This window comes from Cryptomeria japonica, chromosome 4 (genome assembly GCF_030272615.1).
Source record: "Cryptomeria japonica chromosome 4, Sugi_1.0, whole genome shotgun sequence".
Taxonomy (NCBI): domain Eukaryota; kingdom Viridiplantae; phylum Streptophyta; class Pinopsida; order Cupressales; family Cupressaceae; genus Cryptomeria; species Cryptomeria japonica.
In genome coordinates, this window is record NC_081408.1 from 77,214,807 (window position 1) to 77,239,564 (window position 24,758).

The window sequence follows — 24,758 nt, forward strand, 5'->3', positions numbered from 1 at the left end:
CAGGACAGTGTCGTCTCGACATTTTACTACTAATTCCAGGTCCGCAGCTTCATCCTATATTCCTATCTCAGTTTATAAGTGAATCTTTCTCACTTTTCATGCATTCCCACCTTAATCTTTCTATCTACATTCTTTACAAAAGAGGGTAGCCTTGCTGTCTTAACCCTTGAAACTCATTTTGAATCCAATCTTGCCTTGTGTGAGATTGGATCTTGTGGGTTTCAACCCCTCTTTTGAATGTAAAGTCTCCCCTAAGTGAAAACCGTCAATCCTAGTGACCTCCCTTCTCTCTCCTTGGAGTTGGAAGAGGGGAGAGCAACTAGGGTTCGATTTTTTCGATTTACATTTTGGTGAACCCGACGTGAACATCCTTTCTGATTATTCATGGTTAGATCTGAAAATTGGCTTCCTTGATTACATTTCCATGTTTGATCTTTTGCAAATTTTAGAGGTTAATTGCATAAAAACCCTAAATTTTCTTTTTAGTAATTAAGCTTGCGAAATGTTTAATTATTAATGCTTGTTTTAGATCTACTCTTCTATTACAAATTGTCAATTCATATTTGTGCTTTAATTCTAAAAATTAAGTGGTTAAGTGTCAAAACCCTAATTTTTAAAACCCTCTTGATTCAACCTTTGACTGATAATTTCACTGATCAAAACATCTCCAAATCAGCTGTAACTTTGGATTCTGCAACAAAATCATAATATCTTTCATCCCTGAAAATTTGGAAAAAAGTTGCGAGGACCGTGTGCACTCCGAGCGCCATCATCCCCGACATTTTTTTCAAAATTTCGGGAGCTAGATCTTATTATATTTTTCTACTAAAATCCAGAATTTTGGCTGATTTTATCTATTCTAACACTTTCAAAATTATAGTCAAAGTTGGTCTAGTGATTGCTTGGATTAAGGCTTCTAATCATTCTAAAATTGTTGAAATTGAAATTTTGTGTCAAAATTGTGTTCTTACTGTCCTAAATCTGAATAGTGTGTTGGCGTTCATTCGAAATTTCAATGCTTTATTCAAATTCTTGCAATTTATGACTTTTGAAATTAAGTGTTTAATTACACCAACTTTGATTTCCACTTTCAAAATTGAATTTTGCGTGAAATTGAGTCAACTTTTAAATTTCAAAACTTGCATTGCTTTTGGAATTCCCTCTAAAATCATAAAATTCAAAATCTTAGTTTCCCTCTCTTTTTCAAAATTCAAATTTTGCATTTTTCAACAATCTTGGTAGGGTTCAATTTTCAGATTGCAACTTTAATTTGGCCTATCTACAGATTGTAAAATCACTCAATTTTTTCAGATTAGCTTTAAAATCATCATAACTTTCATCCTTGAAAATTTCAAAAAAAATTGCGAGGACCGTGTGCACTCCGAGCACCACGGTCCCTGACACTTTTTCTGAAATTTAGGGAGATTGTCATGATTGCATTTAACAGCCTAAATCTAGGAGATTGGCTGATTTTACTAAAATTTTCTACCTCTACATTCAAAATCTTCTCTCCCTCTCTAGTGCATGAGTTTTACAACAATAAGCCCTACTTACACTATTCCCGTTGGACAAAGCCTTAGAATTAAGTCTTTCCGAGGTTTAATTACTGAGGAGATGGAACCTAATTTGAATAGCCTTTTTAACGAGGAAACGGGTAATTCCTCTAATACTTCTAATGATGAAGAAGCTCTCCATGAGGTTTCTGTAGAACAACTTTCGAAATTGGATATCCAATTTGGTGATTTTCAGCAATGGATGTCTCAAGAGTATCCCGATAGTCAAGCTCTTTCATTAATTGAGGGTCTAAAACATATGCTTCAAAGTGATAAGAATGGAATTGATATTTTGCGTGGTATTGCACACATTGTTGATTCGAATGTGATTCCTATGAAGAGTTGTGCCGAAACTTTAGGTTATACACAACCTCCCACTCAAGTCAATCATTCTGTTCCTTTAACAACTTCTATTGCTAGCATACCTACCTTTACATCAAACATAATGACTACTTCTATACAAGACATTCCGCCTATGATCACTAGTCATGGGGGCAATCCTTCCTCTTCAATTAACCCTCTTCCTTCATTCAATCCAACTTCTTCATTCATTCCTTCAATGAATGTCCCTATTACATCTCCACAAATGAACATGATGGAAGGGGGCAATTCATTTAACTATTCCATTCCTCCTTGTAGTGTTCCTCCTTTCCAATCATCTCCTATGACTAACTATCATAGTGTCCCGCCACCTTACTCTCAATCAATACCTTCTTTCAATAACATAATACCTCCATCTCAATCTAACACATCTAATATGAACTCTTCAACTGAAGCGACCATTAATAATCTTGCACAAACTGTCTCTTCTTTACAGCAACAAATTGCCTCTATGAATCAATCTAAGTTTAGTGTGCCCACATTTGATGTTGCGATCCCACTTTCTCTTGACATTGTTCGAGCTATCCCTCCTAAACATGTTGAAATCCCGCATTTGGAGCTTTATAATGGTAAAGGTGATCCTCTAACACATGTTAAGACTTTTCAAACAATATGTACCGATTTTGCTTATGACCAAAGGTTGCTTACAAAACTGTTTACTAGAACATTAAGAGATAAGGCCCTACAATGGTATTGCTCATTGCCTTCTTATTCTATTACTTCTTTCGAACAACTTGCAAATGCTTTTATTCAACAATTTCAAAACAATATAAGTCCTAAAGTTACTTTGATTGATTTAATGCATTGTAAACAAGGTGTTAAAGAAAAAGTGACTGATTTCATTGGTAGATATAAGCATTTGTATGCTCAAATTTCTTTTCCAGTGCCTGACAATGATATTCAAAGAATCTTTATTTCTAATTTACAAAAAGATATTCGAGACAAACTTCTGTTTTTTGAGTTTACTTCTTTCCAACAGTTGTGTGCAACTCTTCACAATTATCAACTGACTGTGAGTCAAATGGAGCAAGCAAATCCTATGGCTCCGAGTGATAAGGGTGATAGCAGTCAACAACCATTTGGAAAGTTTAAACCGAACAGAGATTCCATTAAATTCAATGAAAACATCATCAACAACAATGTGAATGCAGCATCAGGTGTGCCTCCTATTTCTAAGTTTTTCAAGAAAGAAAGAAAGTTTACTCCTTTGAATGAATCATTGCATAGTATTATCAATAAGTTATTGGAACAAAATGTGCTTACTCTCCCTCCTATAAGGCAAATAGATCCTGCAAAGATTAATTCACCCTATTTTGATAACAAATCTTTTTGTCAATTTCATCGTCAACCTCGGCATGATACTGAAAAATGTTTTGCTTTAAAGGGTAAAATTCAAGATTTGATTGATAATAATACTATCTCTGTTTCTGGAGTGAATGATAAAGGCAACACATTTGTAGCTCCTCCTAACCAAAATCTTCAGATTTTTACTGATCCATTACCTTCTCATACCTCTCATGTGATTGAGACTAATGATTCCTCTTTCTCATCTGATGGTCTTGTGTCTATGACTCCGAATGTGATTAACTTTGAAGAGCAGCAAGAAAACCTTAAAGAACCTTCCATCACATTTGATTCTAGTGAAACTATCAGGGCACCTGATGGTCCTTATACATAGTTGCAAAAATCAATAATACACCTTGTCGTGGAGTGCTTAATGATCCTTTGTGCATGGTTAATGTTATTACTGAAAAATTTCTTTTTACTTTGCAATTGAATCAAGTGATCTATGACAAAACAGATGTGATTGTGAAATTATTTGATGCATTTTCTTCTCCTGCAATTGGTTCTATTACATTACCTATTGAGGTCCATAACAAATCCCTTGATGTGAACTTTGCTATTATTCCTTCATCCGAACAATTTCGTGTGAAGCTAGGCTATCCTTGGCTATCTTCCATGAAAGCTATTGCTTCTCCTATTCATAAGTGTTTGAAATTTCCCCATAATGGTGAAGTTGTTACTGTCAATCATAGTCTCTTTAAACCAGCTGAAAGAACTTCTAGCGTTCCTATTGATTATTTTTGGCCTAAACAATTCCAAACTCTTCCTCCGCGAAGTGATCATCTTTTCAAATCTTATCAAAAGTGGAAAACAGATATGATCCTATCTCTAAGTGAACCTAGAACACCCAAACTTGATATTCCTATAGTTCTTGAGAAGGAAGTTCTTCCTTTGAAAGATAAAACTAATGTCTTTCCTCAAGAAGATTCCCAACCCATCCCTATGGATGTGACTATGTCTATGTCTAATAAACTTTCTAAAAGCAGACCTATACCTCCTCGTCATGATGGACTTGGTCTCCTTCCTAAACCAAATATTCCTCCTTTATATGGAGCAGTTCCTCCTCCTTCCTTTTATAGAGAGAAGAGACCTTCCTCTTCTCCTATTTTCCAACCTAAGAGACCACAACCCAAACACCCAAGTGATAAGGATGAGAATATTCCTCCTCCTCAATCTTCTCTACTTCCTACTAAGACTAGACAAAATCATTCTGCACGTGAACGCTGATGAAAGCGTCGTCTTAGAGCTCAAGCAGCTGTTTCTCAAATTTTGCAATCTCCAAAAACACCTTCAACAAGCATTATTCCATTTTCTCCTCAAACAGAAATTGAGCCAAAATCTCCTAAACATAAGATGCATGATGATCTTGATCCTGTGCGAGTTAAAGATCCTATTTTTATAAATCTTGATGATGATATAGATGAGAGTGTTATTCATGATGAAAATGTTACTTCTCTTGCTTCTGATAGTGAATATGAACTTGTTGATATTGATAACCATTTATCTAACGAATTTTCTAAAGCACTTATCCTAGCTCCTAGACAAGAACAACGTGGCTTGGAACATGAACATAGCCCTTGTTTGGATCTTGTGATAGCTCCATCTGCTGTGTTGAATGTTCCTCCTCTAGCGTGTTTCCTGCCTTCCCAAAACATTGATCAGCAAAATCGGGGGGTAGATGACATGCTAGACTAGTTTCATTAGCATAACAGATTCTCTCCTCCTCTCTTTTGTTACTTCTTCTATGTGTTATTCTCATTCTTCTATTTGTTGTCCTTAGTGTTGTCTACTTGAGGACGATGCAAAGCATTGAGATTTCTTTTGGTCTCTCTCATGTTGACTCAAAAGACACGTGTTCCCTTCTTCTAGGTGACCTTCCTTGATTGGGGAATGAAGAACAATTATGCATACATACATATGATATACATGAATTATCATACAGCATACTGACCCCGAGGAAAGCGAAGTCACCTCGTGCTTTGTGTTTTGTGTCTATTATCCTTGGGTTTATCTCACACTTGGGGGCTAAATCCTTGCGATAACGTGCTCATTTCCCTTCTCATTTCTTATGTGTATCACTACCTTAAAGCAATCACCCCCATTGAGGCATGTGCGATCGCTTTAACGTAGGGGGGCATACACCCCGTCTATCCCTTCAGGATACTTGAAATTTTCTTGGCGAACTTAGCTTTGCCTTGAAAATTTTTGGTATTTTTCTTGCATGACTCATAGTGAGAGAACCTTACTACTGACAGTCATGGTTCTCCCTTATGATCTCCCCTTTTACTTTGTCAATCGAAGTCGTAAAATCCTTAGTCCACTGGGGGCTTGGTGTATCTTGCCTCCTTGACATGGTGAAAGTCTTTCAATGTTGTTTCCTTGTACTTTACCGGAAGTATGAGCGTATACTTATACTCCCGCTAAAGTGGGGGCTAAATGTAGCATCCTAAAATTGCGACACTTGCAATTTCGACTGCATTTGGGTCTTCACGATGGCGATGCAACACTGAACTTGAATGGAGACCCCGAAACTTGTTCATGACATCAAAAACTGCATTTTTCCAGCACCCTACCTGATCCCTCCTTGCACCCTGCTGTCCCAGGAGGTGGGATCAGAGCGCCCAGCACCCTGGTCCTTCAGGACTAGGGCGCCCAGCGCCCTGGTCCCTGGCCCTATTTTGGGCCCGGTCTCCTATGGGGCTTCGGGTCTTTATGTTTGCAAATTGGAAAATACTCTTTCCTGGTCGGCCTAAGGTTGGGAAAATCAGTCTATCAACCCTAATTGACAACTATATAAACTACATTTCCTTTCTCATTTTAAAGGATGAAAAAAAAAGGCGTGGAAATGACATTCAAACATTCAAGCATTCAAGCATTCCTTCAAGCAATTGATCATTCTAAGTCTCCATTCAAGGCTAAGTGTTGCATTCAAGGCAAGGATTCAACCATTGAAGAGGAGATCACTTACAACATACAACATACAACATACAACAACATCTACACCTTTGCATGTAAGAATACAAACATTCTTACAACAAGGTACTAGTACTTGTTTTACATTACAAACATTTACATTTACAACATTTCTCATTTCTTGGTTAATTCCAAAACCGGGGTTTGACCTAAGGGCAAACCCCTAATCCCTAACCCCCCAATTGTCTCGCTTTTCTGTGTGTAGGTTGTAGGTACGCGGCTGAAATTGAAGATCTGGAATCCTTGTGCAGAGACGAACAGATCCCCCTTCGTTTCACGGATTTTTCGGAGGACCGTGTGCACTCCGGGCACCATCGTCCGGTCAACTTTCGCTCAAATTTGCAGGATAGTGCCGTCTCAACATTTTACTACTAATTCTAGGTCCGCAGCTTCATCCTATATTCCTATCTCAGTTTATAAGCGAATCTTTCTCACTTTTCATGCATTCCCAGCTTAATCTTTCTATCTACATTCTTTACAAAAGAGGGTAGCCTTGCTGTCTTAACCCTTGAAACTCATTTAGAATCCAATCTTGCCTTGTGTGGGATTGGATCTTGTGGGTTTCAACCCCTCTTTTGAATGTAAAGTCTCCCCTAAGTGAAAACCATCAATCCTAGTGACCTCCCTTCTCTTTCCTTGGAGTTGGAAGAGGGGAGAGCAACTAGGGTTCGATTTTTCCGCTTTACAGTTACATTTTTCTTTCCGCCTATTTTTATTTGTGAAGTTGTAGTTGTGTTATTTTCCAATATTTGTTGATCAAATAATCTATTAAAGATAGGAGGTTAATAATCAATTAAAGATAGGAGGTTAATAATCAGTAACTGCAATAGAATTTTCACACCTCTAAGTTTAGAATTTTAGCTTTCTTTGATTAGTAAAGTCTTCTATAAATGTATGCTGCATAAACAGTTATTTTTAATGAGAATTTAGATCAGTTTGTTTTTAATGCTGTATGTACAGCTCGGTCAATATGAAGAATTTCAATTTTCAGTCTTTGATGTTCACACAGTACTGAGTATAGTTTGATTTAATTCTTTATTCTGATTTTATTTCTGAGTTATATTCCAACATAGTGTAAGTGCGATGTTGTTTAAATCTTTCAATGTATCCTGCTATGGTGGGAAGGACCGCAAAGTCAGAAATAGTAAATGGCCAGTTATGGATGACATTTGCTTTCAGTGGGCTCGACAGGCAGCCATAATTATTCTTCTGCCTTTTTCCTTTTATATAACTTCCTTTTAATGTGGCTGCATAGCCACTTCCCACAACTGGATGCACCTGACAGACAAAAATATCGTGTTAAATGAATCCATATTTATTGCTTGCAGTGGCTCGACATGCAGCCCATATTATTCGTGCCTTATTATTTGGAAATATTTGGGGAGCGGCCAGTCCTCTCTGTTGGAACACTCATGTTTAAAAGTGCTTCCTCTACTTGGAAGGGCAGCTAGACATCACACTGGGAGAACAACAGATAGTTTTGGATGTGGTGTGTACGTCGACTATTTGCAGAGTCTGGGAAGAGTGATAGTTCTTATTGTACTATATCATCATAACAATTATGGTGTGATTATTTGATCTTTTTGAGCTCTCTTCATTCTGATGATGGATCATAAAGTGTGATCTGAAATATTGATGGTAAAAGCTTTCTAATACAATCGAATCCAGAAGCTCTACATTAATTATGGTGTGATCATCTATTTGTAAGGGCAGCTAGATGGAGAAGGACAACTAGACATCACATCAGGGAAAACATGGAGAGTTGGTCAATACACATTTGGAGAAGGGGTTTACGTTGATTATTTTTTAGAGCCTAGGAGAGTGATAGTTCTTATTGCACAACAACATAACAATTATGGTGCAATTTGCAGCTATCGGTTTCTCTTTCCTAACTACATATTTTATGTTTTTGAAATGAATTCATGAATATTATACAAAAATTTTACACATCTTTTTTAAAAAATTATTAATATGAAATATGAAATTCTCTTTTTAAATCCACATCTTTCATACATAATGTATAATATTTTGTGATGCATAAAATTGGAACCAAGTAGCTAAGACCTAATTCCACTCTCATGTACACATGGGAATACGAAAGAGCCTAGGGAGATATTTCACTTTGACCACTTCTTGTAAGAGAGAAAGAGGGTCAAGGAATATCTCTTTGGGTTTCTATTCCTTTGTTGTAATGAAGAGGAGATGTGCAAAATATGATGCAATAACCAACTATGCTAGGAGATGTACGATGAAGCAAACATAAACTCAAAATGCAGAATTTGACTGAATTGAAACTGAGAGACTGAATATAGAGAAAGGAGGGAAATTCAAATGTGCACCAATGATGAAAATTTAGAGCTGATTGGGCAGGACCAGGGCATTGGGCGCCTTGGTCCTTGATACTGCAGCTTGCTGTGGTTTTGGGAATTAGGTCCAGAAGGTCTAATTTGATGAACTGTCAAAAGAAACTGAAAAATGTGGAGGACTGGGGTGCCACAGCTTGGTCTCAAAAAACTCAGACCTAGCTCTGTCCTTAACTTTGCACTTGTGTGTTCCATCGGTCCTCAAATTCGTGCATTTGTCAGATTCATGTACCTACACCCGCGGCTTGGAAAAGGGGGTCTAGGTGGCTATATAGGGTTTTTCCTTAGTCAAACCCCTTATTTTGGTGATTTTCACCTCCACAAATAGCTGATAATGTATTGAAAATGTGTGTGCAAGAATCTTGTGTCTATGTAAGATACTAAATGAGACTAATAAAGAGTCTAGAGTTTTACCCTACATTTTGGAGAGCAAACCCTAAATGCTTGTAAATGTAAATGTGAACGCTTCAAATCACAAATGAACTAAAGATCTAAATCATGAATGTAAAACTTAAAATGAATCTCATGCAAAGACGTGGAAACAACATGACACCATAGCGAACCCTAAGGGAGAGGGACAAGCCAATCATCAGTCGGTGATCTCCTATTATTCTTCAATGTCTTCAAAGCTCCTAATGGATGTTGAAAAATGCTTGATGTAGACTTGGTGAATACTTGATTTACTATTGTAGACTTCATATAACCTACACTTTCACTTCACAAGAGGCTCCTTCAATCTCTAGATCTTAGTTCCTTCAAATGAGGAAAGGAAGGCTTTATGTAGGAGACTCTAACCTTGTTTTGAGTCATAGGCCGAACTAGAAATAATATTTTTTGCCAATCCCTTGGATTTGAATATTAAAATACCTCCAAAACATGCTCCCAAAATTTGGGGAGAAAAAGTCGGAACCAAGTAGGTACCTACTTGGTCCGAACACACGGTCCAACCAACTTTTTTGCCAAATATTTTGGGAAAGAAGATATTGTAATTGTAGAGAAAATTCCAAGAGTATATGGGAATTTGAGATGTCTAGATATGCAAAATCGGGTCTTAAAGGTCGAAATAGGACATAATTAGGGTATTTGATGAAATGATTAATTGGAAGAATAAAATAAAAAGGATCACACTTAGGATAAAGGGCCCAATTTTATGATGTCTAGAGAGATAAAAGAAGATTTCAAATTTTATTAAATTAATTAATTAAATTCTTAAATGGAATTTTAAATGCAAAATGCAAACACACTAAGGTTGGTGCTAACCTAAGCGTGGAATTGTACCAACCAATTAAGGGTGTACAATTTACGACACTACACATATATGAACTTTGTTTGAATCTCTAAGAAAATGAAATATACCAACATGATATCTCTAACAATCTTATGTTATCCTTTTATATTAAAAAAACAATAGCTAGTTTGCTTCAAAAAATAACAAGAATGTGTTGTATATGAAAACCACTTATAACTAATTTTTAATCATTTATTTAAGTGGGTTGGTGAATTATAAATTGTAGAGATGCATACCTCTTTTCTTCCTATGATATCTTGCCAATTCTTGTTCATGACGTCTTTGGTCTTTTTCAGGTGAATACTTTTGCATAGTCTTATTTACCCTTGTCCTTTTATTTCCCATCTCCTTCCTTTGAAAAAATGCCTTTTGAAAATTCCACAACAAGAAAATTCACTTTCAAATGCCTTCTTTGTGAAAAAAGTGAATTAACCTTCAAATTTGAAATGTAAAAACTGAAAAAAAAGCATCTATATTTATATGGAATCGTTCATAGACAAAAAAATTGAAATTGGTCAATAGGAGTTTTTATCGAATGTCGGTAGTTAAAAAGGGTCATGTTCAAAAGAAAGTGGTCATTATACCAAAATTTGTGGCAAGGGGTTTCAATAGAAAGGGGGTTCGATTGAACCCCCTTTCTATCGAAAGTCCTTGGTTTTGGTCTCCCCCTAAACCTCTCATGGTTTCTACAAAATTTTGGTCTTCAAATCTCAAATTGGGTGATCAAATGGATGAATTTTGACAAACCAAACGCATGATGGTAGTACTCGAATAGAGCTTTCCAATTATTATTATTTTAATATATATTGAATTTATTAAGATTTTTTTTTAGGTTAACTAAACATAGGTTTCACACCAAACATCAACTTCTAAGTTCAACGCTTACAAAAAAATAGTAAACAGGTGAAAAACAATTCTGAAAAATATCTATGCATTAGGTATTGAAATCCTCTTTCCAACAAAAAAAAAGAATTTTGTTGCATACACAACAAGTTATGACCTTTCAAATGATCATATGTCAAAATTACAGTTAATTCGACTTAAAAACTTAATAAAATATGAAATATTAAAGATAATTTTATGAAACCAATTGGAAACATTAGATATGGATGTTACAAAGCTAAATTCAAAAGAATCACATTCATATCTATTTTAGAAAAAATTTATGACTTACCAAATGAGTATCACTCTTTAAAAATGTTATTTTACAAGTTTTTGAGAGAGATAGAAAAATGGAAGCAAATTGATTCCAAAAATTTTCAAAAAAACAATTTTAGAATCTGCACACAAAATGTCACAAATCACTAGTTTACATCATCTATAAACTCCTTATGGTTTAGTAGTAATAGGAGTCTGAATGTGAAGTTTTTTCTAAAAATGAATATTGCAGTGTCAAAGTTGGCAAAATAATGTAACCCACTATTGTGGGTTCATCCTTTGAATGCACAAAGGAGGGAAATTTGAATGTCGAAATTAAAAATTATGATTAAACAATGCAACTCATTGTAAAAATGATTGATTAACCAATGAATTAAGCAATGAAAATCATTAGTTTGAACAATAAATTTTTTAAAAACATAACACGACATGTCATAATAATTAGATCTAAAAATACACTTGAAAAATTATGCAACCCAGAAGTTAATTTTAGAATTATAAATTAAGGTTTTTCTAAATTTAACCTCTAAATTAATGTAATTCAATGGAAAATAAAATCTATTGGTGTAAATTTAAATTTTAAAATGCATACAAAATCAAATTTGAGACAATAAATCAAAATTAAGCATGAAAGACATTAGCTTCACCAAAATTTAATGGTGTAAATTGGAATTAGGGTCAATTAGGATAATAAAACCACAAGCAATCCCAAATTAACCAACACAGTGATCGAAAGAGAGGTGAACCTAATAGATCTAGCTTCAATGCACCTAAGGGAAGGGTTGAAAGTTTGATTAGATTCACCTGTAATTAGGATTTCCTCTTTCCAGTGGTTGAATTGAATTGATAATTGTAAATGAGGGAAACACAATAATATATCATAGTAAATCATTGCAAACATACTGTTATAGGCCTATCTCTTGTAGCCACAAACTTAATCTGAGAAAAAGATGATGTCTAAAACTTGTTCCTAGAAGTTTAGCCTGATTTTTGAGGACCAGGTAGTACAAACCCATTGTAGCATTCACCGGGCCAATTTACACCTTATGTTTGTGCCCCTACTTTAGCGTCTCCCCTCCTCATCTCCTATTTAGGTCTGTTATGTGGCTTATCTCCAATTTTGATGTCATGTACACCCACTAATTGATATCCTGGAGGGGTTTCCTTCTCCATGGGGCTAAATTATGGTCCCTAACTAAGAAGGACTGGGGTGCTGGCACCCTAGTCTTGGGACTAGAGAACCCTCACCATGGTCCCTCTTAGTTGGGCCTTATTTTAAAATGGAATATGGGTGTTGTCTCTCCTATGAGAATTCAATTTTGTGGCTTCGCATGACCATTGGAGGTCATCTTTATTGATAAATGACCTAGATACCCCTTTATAGAGACATTAATCAATTTATTTCAATCCTAAGCATCCAAGCTATCAATCCTCAAGTACTCTTGCATCTATGAAGCATTCATCAAGCATTTTTAGAGATCTTCAAGGATGCATATTATTCATTCAATCATTATGGAGAAAAAAGTACATCTTTCATATGCAAGCATGTGTGTGTGATTAGGGTTTTTTCATGTTCATGCCATTTCATACAACATGTGTGATTCCATTCAAGAAGAAAAGTATCATCATCAACAATTGCAGAGTTGAGGTACACATATTTCCATTATTTTAGTATTTTTATTTATTTAATTCAAGGTTAATTCTTCAATTGGGGTTTCACTTTAGGAAAAACCCTATTCCCCACCATTTTCCCTTCTCTACTGTGCATAGGAATAGGTGTGAAGTTGTAACTTTCAAGATTGACATAATTCACAGAGATGAATAAGGCAAAAAATTCGGAGGACTAGAGCAATTGGTATTTTGGTCCTGACAATCCAGGTCAACCTTTTGGGAGCAGATCTGAACATTCACATGTGACGTAGATCTAGTTTTGTGGCTCTATTTGACTATTGTAGCTCACTGTTTATGCAAAATTGCTTCAATTCAACACATTTACCCTAATTTCAACATTTTTACAATTTAACTTCAAAAGAGGGTATTCAAATTCAACCAATTAATCTAATTAGAATTCTTAGCCCTATCTTAATTGGATTGAGGTAGATCTATTAGATTCACCCCTCTTTAACATAATTGGTCCATAAGAAAAAATTAGTAGTTTTACTACACTTAATGGTGGAAACCCTAATTTTTCACCATTACACCCACCCAGGTCCTCTGAATTTTCTAGCGTTGAAATCTTGACCTATTCATCATTGTCGACTCTAATGGAATTCCTAAGTACACCTATTGCGCCTATTCCCTGGACACAAAAAGATTGGAAATAGGTTGAGAATAGGGGTTTTCCTTATCTTAAACCTTAGTTTTGAAATTAACTATGAAATTGAATTCATAAATGTAATGAAAGATTGTAATTAAATAATTTTCTTTTGAGGGAAAGGCTAGATCTAAAATTTAATGTGTGTAACAACAATATTTACCTTGATGAAGTTTTGTTTGACCTTCACACAAAGATTTTAGGTTTTTATGTAGAATGTCTTCATAATACATTGATCATGAATTCCATCTTCAATACTTGAACTTGACTTCACTTCTAATCCAATGCTTGATGAATGCTTGATTGCTTGCTCACTTGAATTTTTTTTAATGTAATTGAGATCATAAATTTGCTAGGTTTCAAATGAGAGGGGCAGACTTCCTTTTATAATTGACTTCTCAACAACAAATTAAACTTCTAGAGAAGGCTGATAGGGGATCTAATTTCCTAATCATTTGAGATGACCATTGTGATGGCCAAAAATGGTCCCTCATTGAGAAGACCAAGACACTAGACCCTGGTCCTTAACTATGACAAGGGAACCTAGTACCCCTGTCTATTCAATCAAGACTCAGTCTTGGAGTGAAGGAAAAGAAAGTGGTGAAAAAGCAAGATTAGAGGAGGTGTGAGTGGAATGAACATTGCCATCAGGCCTCAAAAGTTGAAGCACCAAAGTGAGGTATAGGTAAGGACGACATTGTAAATGAGTATAATTTATAATGTTACACTAACTTTACAATGACCAACAATATCTAAATGAGAGTCATCACCCAAGTACACCTTACCTCCATTAAATTATTCATATTCAAAAAACCAATCTCTATTAGAAGTCATGTGAAGGGATGCACTTGATTCAATTAACCATGCATCATTACCTCCAAGAGTGGCTAAAGTTGTAATGAATGCATCACCGTCTTCCTTCTCAGACTCAGACTTAGAATCAAATTTATTCTTTTCCTCTATGAAATCCTTATGAAAGTGTCCTGATTTACTGCAACTCTAGTAAATGACTTTGGACTTTCCAGGAGATTTGGATCTCCCTCTAAACTTGGATTTATCATGCCTGTCATTCTTCTTCCTTTTTCCTTGGGTATTACATGGATAGTTTGTGCTTCCTTCGAAATAAGGGATACTTTCCTCTATATCTCTTCACCAAGAAAGGCACACACTACATCTTCAAACTTCAAAAGAACAAAAGTATCATCGATAGCCATAATAAGAGAATCTCATGAATCACGCAAAGAACAAGCTAATATCTAACATTTCTCCACCTCCTCCATCTTGACATCAACAGATGCTAATCAATGTACCACCATATTGAACGCTTTCAGGTTGTCTATAATCCATCCACCCTCTTCCATTCCCTAGGAATACAATGTGTTTCTAAAAAAATATGATTGAATAAAGATTTGGCTTGATAAATCTCACCAAGGTTCTTCGATAGCTTCTTTGTTGAGGTATCTTCATGGACATTGATTAGAAAAAATTCTTCAAAGCATAATTTGATAAGACTCTTGGCTTTATAGTCCATTGCATCACACTTTTGAGTCATTTTGGAGCCTCTAAGGCCTTCAAAATTGACTCTGAAACTTTTGTTCACAACTTAAAAAAAAAAGAAAAAATTTAATATTTTCAAATTTAGATATGGTATTTTAACAAAAATTTATTGGAATGTTTATCTAGCCAATTCAAAGCTTAGGGGAAAATTTTGGACCGACATGTGCTCAAATTAAAATTTACTAAAAATAGTAACCTATGTATATGCAAGGTTGAGACACCATTTTCCTAACAAGGGTGTGAGGGTTTGAAGGTAGGAGCATAACTATGACTACTCCTCTAAAGGTGTTACACTTGTGATCAAAGTGGCATGTGCTCATGCAAGTAGTAAACCAAGATACAAAAGGTTTCTCCAAAAAGGAGTACACTTGTCTACATCACATGAGGTGAGACAAAGTCATGATAAAGTCTAAGTAAGATTAAGCTAGGTGTGAAAATATTTATGATAATAAAGGACATATCCTAACAAGGTAGATGAAGACACCATTTACACTAACAAATAAAAGAGCCTATAACCCTTGGATAACCAGAGCTAAGGTTGATTACTATAGAAAAGCATACAATGACCATACAGATGCACAAATCTATACAAATTTTAAAGAAACATAAATGTTGTAAGCTCTTATAAAATCCCCAAATAAATTTTAGCACCAAAATCTATCATGTGAAATATGGACTTCTATATTTTTTGGCCTTCTAGACCTAATTGTGGAATTTGTTTTGTACTAAGATGTATCTATGAAACCTAATAATGAAAACCCTCAAAATAAGAAAAAGAAACTTATAGATCTAAAAAATTCTTCATTGTGTTAGATTCACACAATAGACTCACAAAAGACTAGGAATTAGCTAAAAAATATTCTTTCACATACGAGAGCCAATACAAAATCATAAACTAGACAAAAATGACGCAAATTTATAAAATGATAATGCAGTCCACTCCCCACTCATATTGTGCATAAATATAACTAGATATACCTAAAATAGGACAAAGTGGATATCAAGAGATAAGAAGGATAAGGAAACTTGTTTCCATGATCTCAAGGAATAAAACTATAAAACAAAATAGACTTCTGAAATAGGTTTCCTAATAAAATTACATATGATTGAGTGTGAATACAATCCTAGGATAGGAATCAAACAGGTAAAGTCTTAATTTCATGCTAATAAATTTCTTTAAATATAAGAAACCATATATAATATCTCATTATGTATATGCACTATATACCTGACTATGTGTTAACGCAAAACTACATGACATGTATATTAATGTATTATACATGTATGTAAGGCATTGTGAAAAAATGGGGATGGAGAAGATATTTAAAATATATGCTCTATATGTGTTTGTTTTATACAAACATTAGAGTAAGTTTCCTCTATTATCAATGATATCTTTTGGTCTTTCAAACTTGAACAGTTATTTTCTACCTACATATTGTGTAGAAATTTTAAGTTTGTTTATTGTCTATTTGATATTTAATTGTTAGCTTCTTATAAATATTTATTTTTTAAAAATTATGTGTTTTTTTTTACAAAATAACCATAAAGAGCACCTAAAAATAATCATAAGGAGCACTCCATGGCCTAGTAGAGAAAAAAGAAAGGAGGAGAGCTTGTGTTTCTCATGTACATTTCCCTTGGTTGTGTCATGCGTAATGATAAGTGAAACCCTTCATCACAAATTGGCAATCCTTGCGCTTGGATTTAGATTTATCTCTAAGGTTTGGGAATTTACAGCTTTGAGTACCAACAAAATAACAAAATTGCTAGAGATGATTTGACACTTTAAGTACAATGAAGACTTTGATGGTGAAAATTGAACCCAAATATTTATTTCTTCCTTAAATATTAGTTTAAATGTAATTATTTGATGTTAATATGTGGTCATTCTTGACTTCCTTTACATGTTTAGATTGGGAAAAAAATTATTACTTGTGATTAGTTTAAAATGTAAGAAACTAGAAATATAATTATTCAATCGTCTTGTATCTAGTATCAAAACTCAAAGTTTCATTTTTAGTATTATCTCATTACAATCCTTTACATATTGTATTTGTTAACATGTACACAAATATATTTAATTTTGTTTTAAAATGGTAGATATTTTTTTTCTTATTATTGCCAAGTGAGACACTAAATTCATGTATGAGACCCTTTTGGTAGATGCTCACAAGAAGAGGCATTTTATTTTTATTTTTAATATATTTTCCTACAAAGTATACATATGTCAAATCCCTCTTTTTTAATTAACCATGTATATTTGAGCTATGGTGTACAAAGAATTTAATCATCTTAAGACTAAATAAATCTATATACAATCTCTACATTAATAGAATAATAGTTCCTCTTTGTGGCCTCATATAAGACAAAAAAGAAGAGAGAAAAATTTAGATTTATGATTTTTTACCCAATTTTCTATCCATTAAACCCAACACCTAACTTGTTCCATTATCTTACTCATAATACCTAAGAAAAAATGAACATAATCACCCTTTCCATCTCTAATATCTTGTGATATATCTATTTTTTTTTTTAATACTATATAACACATTATGAACTAATGTGCTATGATATTACTTATCTAGTATAAATTCACTGTAGGTTGATGTTTAAGGATTTGGTTCAAGATTTTTGACAACATAAATCTAACATATGACTATAAATGCAGTTGCCCACTTTTTGAGTTGTTGAATTCTCTACTCTTTCTCATTGTCAAGGACAAAAGATGTTTAGAAATACCTAGGAGAGATCATTGAATCATAATGATCATATTCTCCAAGGTCAACCCTTAGATTAGACAAATTTTATAGTAGGAAATGATTCAAGATAGAATTCTATAGTTAGACAAGTATCCTAAAACAATTTGGTGCAAAATTAGATTCCTTCTAGTACTCTTATAATGAAGCTCCTCATAAGAAATTTCGATGATTCAATAATACACATTGAAAGACTTTAAATACCAATACATAATAATTAATCACACAAAATGTGTAGTAAATTGGCTCGTGGTGGAAATAAAATGGGGAAGAGTTGGCAAATTTTGAGTTTATTTATTTTAACAAGGATTACCCCTATGAAATGCAAGATCAATCCCACATCGTAGGATAAACCTATGACAAAGGATGGTAATATTTATATAGGGAATGAATGTCTAAACATAGGACTGTAATAAAGATCAATTGTATGTTAATATGTGTGAATTTGGATAAGCTATAACATATATATGATCAAAAAATATAAATAGAAGAAAATAATAGATTAAAGATGAATCTTATTTGACTAAAAATTATATCATTTATTTTTATATAATTATATTAAAAACATTAAAATGGCCTTAAACTAAACGAAACTTGACATAGATATATACATTTGACTATTGCACTAATTTAAATCATTTAACAACCCAAACTTTGAATAGAATTTCATCGTTGCACCATTTTATATCATTTAACCACGTAAGCATTGCAAAGCTCTTACCTAATCATATTCTAAATTGCCTGGATATTTAATTTGTTGACTCACCGTATATTATTGTAGTAATATTTCTTTCGAATTCATACGAAAAAAATTGTACTATACAATTTAATATTTGATCTTCGAGAAGGTCATACGAATATCATTTTCCACGACTAAGGAGAGTTCTAACTTCAGTTTTCAGCAATTCTAGAATAAGAAAAAGTCATGGCTAGTTTTACTTGATTTACTTTCTTCACACCAAGTCTTGCTTTCCCTTAAAAACTACCTCTTGTTACCCTAAGCAACCTCTTTCACAATGCTTTTTTATGTTTTGGGATGCCCATATTTGTTTTTTCTGTCACTCACTTTGCTATAAATCTGTGCAAGAGCAGTCTTTTCTTTGTGTGTAGTTACTTCATTTGTGTCTCTAGCAATTAGAATATATCAAAAGAAAAGTTCTATAAGAAGTTAAAGATGGTAAGCAGCAGAATTCTGATAATTGGAGCAACTGGTTACATTGGCCGACATGTGGTCAATGCAAGCCTTGCTCAAGGCCACCCCACATTCCTCCTTGTTAGGGAATCCACAATTACTAATTCTGACAAGACCCAATTGTTAGATTCTTTTACTTTGAAAGGAGCAACAATTTTCAAGGTGAGCAAATGGGGTAGCAAGTTAAGTGGGTTTAATCTTGAAAGAAACTCTATGGTTAAGCATGCTTGAGTTGGAGTAGTACTGAGATGGGTGACCTCCTTGGGAGATCAGATTCTTCACCTCTATGAACATCACCAAGATGCAATAGTGGGAAGTGCACCAGACATTCTCATGAGAGATTGGTTCTTGTGAATTACTACTCATGAAACATGGATCTGCAATGAATTTGACTCAAAAACTACATAGTTGAATCTTCATATTAATATCATAATACAATATTTTTCAAAAAATCAAATCATCTATTTTTTGTTGTTGTTCTTAATGAATATCTTTTTGTTTTTCCAATACCCATATGCAGGGATCCCTAGAAGATTATGCAAGCCTTGTAAAGGCGCTCAAGGAGGTTGATGTGGTTATTTCCACTGTAGGAGCACAGATAGCGGACCAATTCAATCTTATTAAGGCTATTAAGGAAGTTGGAACCATCAAGGTAAAATTCAAATTCCCATAGTTTATCCAATTCAATGGCAATAATATTAATGGAATTTTATGTTTCCTAGAGTGACTTTTTTATGTATGTTTTGCAGAGGTTTTTCCCAACAGAGTTTGCCAACGACTTTGATAGACACCATGCAGTAGATCCTCTCAAAGGTGCATTTGACTTGAAAGCCAAAGTTCGTCGAGCTACTGAAGAAGCAGGCATTCCATATACATATGTCTCTGCAAACACTTTTGCAGGGTATTTTCTTCCAAACTTGGCACAGTCGGGCCTTACAGCACCTCCAAGAGATAAAATTGTTATCTATGGAGATGGAAATAAGAAAGGTATGACTGATTTCTTTATCCTTATCCATTCAAAGCATGCTTACCTTTTAGGTTTGTTTCATTATGCTTAAAATTCAAATTATGAATTTTTTTCATATTGATTATGAATTTGACCATGTGAATTTTTATTATAAATATTGGATCAAATTTCATGATTCGTCATTACGATAGTAACTGACAAAAGATTATGGAATTGATTCAAAACTTGATAATAAAAACCTACATCGTTCAAATTCAAGAAAATATTTGACTGAAATTCATTACGCTTGTTAACACTGTTTATTTGAACCAAACTTTTTGTTGTAATATTGTTTAAATTTACTATTTCAACTTAATTTTGCTTTTGAATTTTAAACAATGTTTTCTAATTTACAATCTCTGTTGTTAGATATCTTGAAGCATCTTCAGTTTGTGTAGCTCAGGGACCCTGCTATTAGAATTTGTTACTTTATCTAACTCTGAAATATCTTGGGATGTAAGTGCAGCTGTGTATGTAAAGGAGGAAGACATTGGGACATTCACAATCATGGCTGTGGATGATCCTAGAACCTTAAACAAAATTCTTTACTTGAGGCTTCCTGCCAACACACTCTCCTTAAATGAACTTGTAGCATACTGGGAGAAGAAGATAGGGAAAACACTGGAGAAGCTGTATCTATCTGAGGAGCAAGTTCTCAAACAAATTGAAGGTTAGGAATTGCAAACCTTTCTCATAGATTTAAAATAGATAATCGAATCTCACACTGATTATTTATTACCTCGGATCTGAAACTTGGTAAACACATGTTTTATGGGGAATGCTTCAGAAAACACAATGGACAAATTTCCTATGTTGTAATATTTTCATCCTAGTGACTTAGTAAATAATCGTTTACCCCAAACTTTGGGAACTAATGATTTCAAGCTCTTGGAGTCGATAAGTTTTCCCTCGATTGCTGCTCCAAGCTGGCAAAGGTTATGTTGATAGTTTCTTGAGTTTAACCCTTTCTTTCCAATTAAGGCTGGAGAATTAAATTAACACCTTGTCTTTTAACTGTGGTGAGTGATGCAGAGACTCCTTTTCCTGGTAACTATATGATGGCAATTTATCATGCCCTGTATGTGATAGGTGACCAAACTAATTTCGAAATCGGATCTAATGGAGTGGAAGCCAGTAAGTTGTACCCAGATGTGAAATACACAACTGTTGATGAGTATCTCACTCAATTTGTGTGACCTACTAGAGATGAGAGATGTTCTTCCACCTACTGTTGTATGTTGTATTATGAAAACAGTGGTGGAATAGTTAAGATGTGGAATATCTCATTGTTCCTGTTCACACTATCCTATTTTTCTTAGGGATGATAATACTATTGCATTGTACTTAAGTTTTGTAGATGTTTATTACGTATAGATGAAGTTACATTATATGTTTAATTAAGGATATTGTTGGGTTTTATGTAATGGTGTTGGTGTATTATTATCATGATGGAAATTTATTGTGTTTTCTAATGTCTTATTTAAGTGAAATTTTAAGTAGATAGTTTATCATGAGAATTTATTTATTTTAATAAAATTTATTAATCACAAAGATCAAATACAAAGAAACAAGATTGGAGGCTTCAACAGAGGCCATCCATTAAACTACATATCCTTGTCCATTATTTGATCTAACACAACATAAAGATCCAAAGGCAACGAACTCCTGTCAACAATACTCCATCCCTCCAAACAATCTGATGCCCACTTAGCCAAACAATCTGCTACACCATTCCATTCCCTAGGATTATGAAACAAAAAGAGAGAATCAAAAAACCCACTCAAACTGAGAATCTGTTGAAGAACCCGATTTATCCACCAATTAACCCCATCCAACCGCCTCCTAGTCAACATAGAAGTCATTACCTCTGAATCAGATTCACATATAACCCTTCTCCAACCCTGAGCATAATCTCTCTATATCACATACCAAATAGAAAGAACTTCCATAAAGTTATTGGTGTGAAACCCTCTATATACAGAAAAGGAGAAATGAACCTCTCCATAGCTATCTCGGCCAATACCTCCTATACCTGCCAGACTAGGATTCCCTCAAGAAGAACCGTCAGTACTAATCTTGAGAACTCGAGGACGAGGAGGAAGCCATCTACCCTCTCTAGCAATTTTTTCCTTGACATGCCTCAGGAACCATCTCCTAAAGGGCACAAATTACTCATTGCCACTATCTATAAAGAGAATTAAAGAAATTGACTGTAACCAATAAATGGAGAGAGGATATGCTCTTTGTTGGATGTGGATTATCTATGAATCTAATTCACAAGTGTTGGTGAATATGTTAAATGGAGAGTGATTGGATGCTACTAAGTGATAGCTATGGTGCTTAGGTAGATCTTTCGCCTAAGTAGGTCTTTCAACTCTATTACATTTTCTCATATTCCCTATGAGTGGAATAGAGTAGTTTATTGTCTTACCAAATGGGCGTGTGAATGTCAACAAGATTAGGATATTACAAATTGAGGACATTTTCCTTTAGATTTATCTTGGTTGTTCTTTGTTGGACAACTGGCCATTGCTGATGTGGAATTTTCTTATCAGGATTAATAAATTTTTACCCCTTTTTAAAATTAAATTAATAAATGGTGTCTCTATGATAAGAATCTTTTACATGATAGATATCTTAGATGTTTGAAATGTGAGCTTGATGCTTCAACTATTGATGGATTCAATTATATGTGATACTAACAATTTTTGTTAAGTGAATAGGTATTATGGCCAATGATCACAAGAGGGTCACATTGCTCATTTGATGTGTGCATTTATATGTAGATGTCAATCTCAACTCCCATAAAGTTAAAGATGTCTAATGTGAAATTTTTGTTCTTGTTATTTATATAAATTTGTATGATAATGTAATTTATTATATAGAAAAGTCACAACCATTTTCAAACATATTATTTTAATAATTTTATTAATTTGATATCTTGAGACATATTGTCAAACCATGCACCTATCATTCAATGGATCTGAACCTTTGAGTTGGGCATGAATGTTAGAAATTACTCCTTATTGATTTATTTATCTCCAATTCATGATCTGTGATAAATAGGCTAAACAAATAATGAGTTTGTCTTTAAGAATGTGCTCTCAAATTCACCCTAATTCTCGAATGGAATATGAATTGGTATGAATTCACTTCAGTTTGTATATATAATAACCATCTATCTAAGGTGTGAACTATATCAATCTATAAAACATGTGTTCATGCAGGTTTTTATTCTTCAACTATTGGCAATGTTATGGCATTGCACTCATTCTATAAGCTATTATCAAAACTTTCTTGATTCGACCTTATATTTAAGTTGTCAAGTTATTGCATCAGGTTCTTGGGTTATGAAAAAGTCTATGTAACATCTAGGAGACACCTTTGATCATATTTATTAATTAATTAAAAATTAGAATAGAACAATTTTTAATTTTTAATTATAGACATTGTGTATCACTACCAAAGTCTTAGTCACAATACCACTTAGTCATTGAGATAATCTACACCTCAGGTTGAATTAATGAATCATGTTATTTATCTAGTTTGACATGAGGCATTTTATTTCTATTTAATCTTTTCATTGCCTCTACTTTAAAGTTGTATGTTATCATTTTCTTTAAAGCAATGTTTTAGTTAGAGTATACTAGCATATTGGCCATAGGATCAGTTTTAGATAGGTCTGAAATTCAAAAGTCACCCCTACCTATCATAAGAAAATTCTATAATGGTTTGTGGTGCAGGAGCACCTAACACAAAGGCATAAAAGGAGTCTATAAGAGGACAAAAATCAATTCATAAGTATATTCAATTACATTTTCATTTGTAATGTCATTTTGAGTCAATATGAATCAATATGTAAGGATAAAAGAGCCCATTGTAATGAGTTGTCCAAGTTGTCCTAATAAAGTCTTGAATTAGTCATTTGATAAAATTTATATAAAATAATCTTGGAGGGGTAAAATGGTGACAAAAATACATTATTATTCCATCCTAATATGTTTTTAAGGTTCTTTTGAAGGTTTAAAGTCATTTGAATCAAAAGTTGTAAAAGTTGTAAAATGCAACTTTTCAAAAGTTGTAAAAAGACCAAAATGGGAAGCTGTATGGTCATAAGAGGAAGTTGGGTAGTTGTAACTTCCATGTGAAGATTAAAAGGCTATAAAACCTCTGTGATGGTCATTCATAAGTGTGGGTAAAAGTTGGAGAAGGAATTGGAAAGAATTGGAAACATTTTGGTATCATATTTTCATTGTTTTCAATCTCTTGTTTTGTGATCTTGGAAGTTTTTCCTCTTGTTTCCAGGCCTTGTACGGCCATGTACAGCCTGGAAATAAGTGTATTTCTATAATGATAGTGTAGTATATTAAATAATGTTTCCATTGCTTTTGGTTTGAGTTTATTTCATTTAGTTTTGAGAAAGTTATGAATGTTTTGGTGAAAACCGTTTGGAACTACCCAAAACCCTGATTCACGGCGACCAGTTTTGGAACAATCATCATAACTTTGGATTTAATTGTTAGATCTTTCTATAATTTGGAGGAAATTTTTATAACTAGTATTTCTAGAATCTTACTGGATCGATTGTCTGGGTGATTAATATTTTAAGAGTTATTAATGACTGCTCATGACTGTAATTTCATGATCAGAATAGAGTAAATTTCGTAGTTTGGACAAATTCTTGGTTTTCATTTGCAAAAAATGAATAGATGAAGGGTTTAAATGATTTAGGTTTAATGCATGATATATGGATCTACAATCATTATGGATTGATATATATGGAGAAGATTTGATAATGGTTATTTGATTGATGTTTTCATGATGCTCTGCATCAGTTTGGTTATTTGAATGTCTTTTATATGAGTTTTAA

General features: G+C 33.8%; 1 protein-coding gene across 1 annotated transcript; it reads left to right on the forward strand.

Moving 5' to 3' along the window:
* Positions 1–18,864: 18,864 nt before the first annotated feature.
* On the forward strand, positions 18,865–21,094 carry LOC131034401 (phenylcoumaran benzylic ether reductase IRL1-like). Its single transcript, XM_057965870.2, has 5 exons — positions 18,865–19,044; positions 19,403–19,534; positions 19,632–19,869; positions 20,355–20,558; positions 20,921–21,094. The coding sequence occupies exons 1-5, from the start codon at positions 18,865–18,867 to the stop codon at positions 21,082–21,084; spliced, it is 918 nt and encodes a 305-aa protein (XP_057821853.2). The 3' UTR covers positions 21,085–21,094.
* The last annotated feature ends 3,664 nt before the right edge of the window (positions 21,095–24,758 follow it).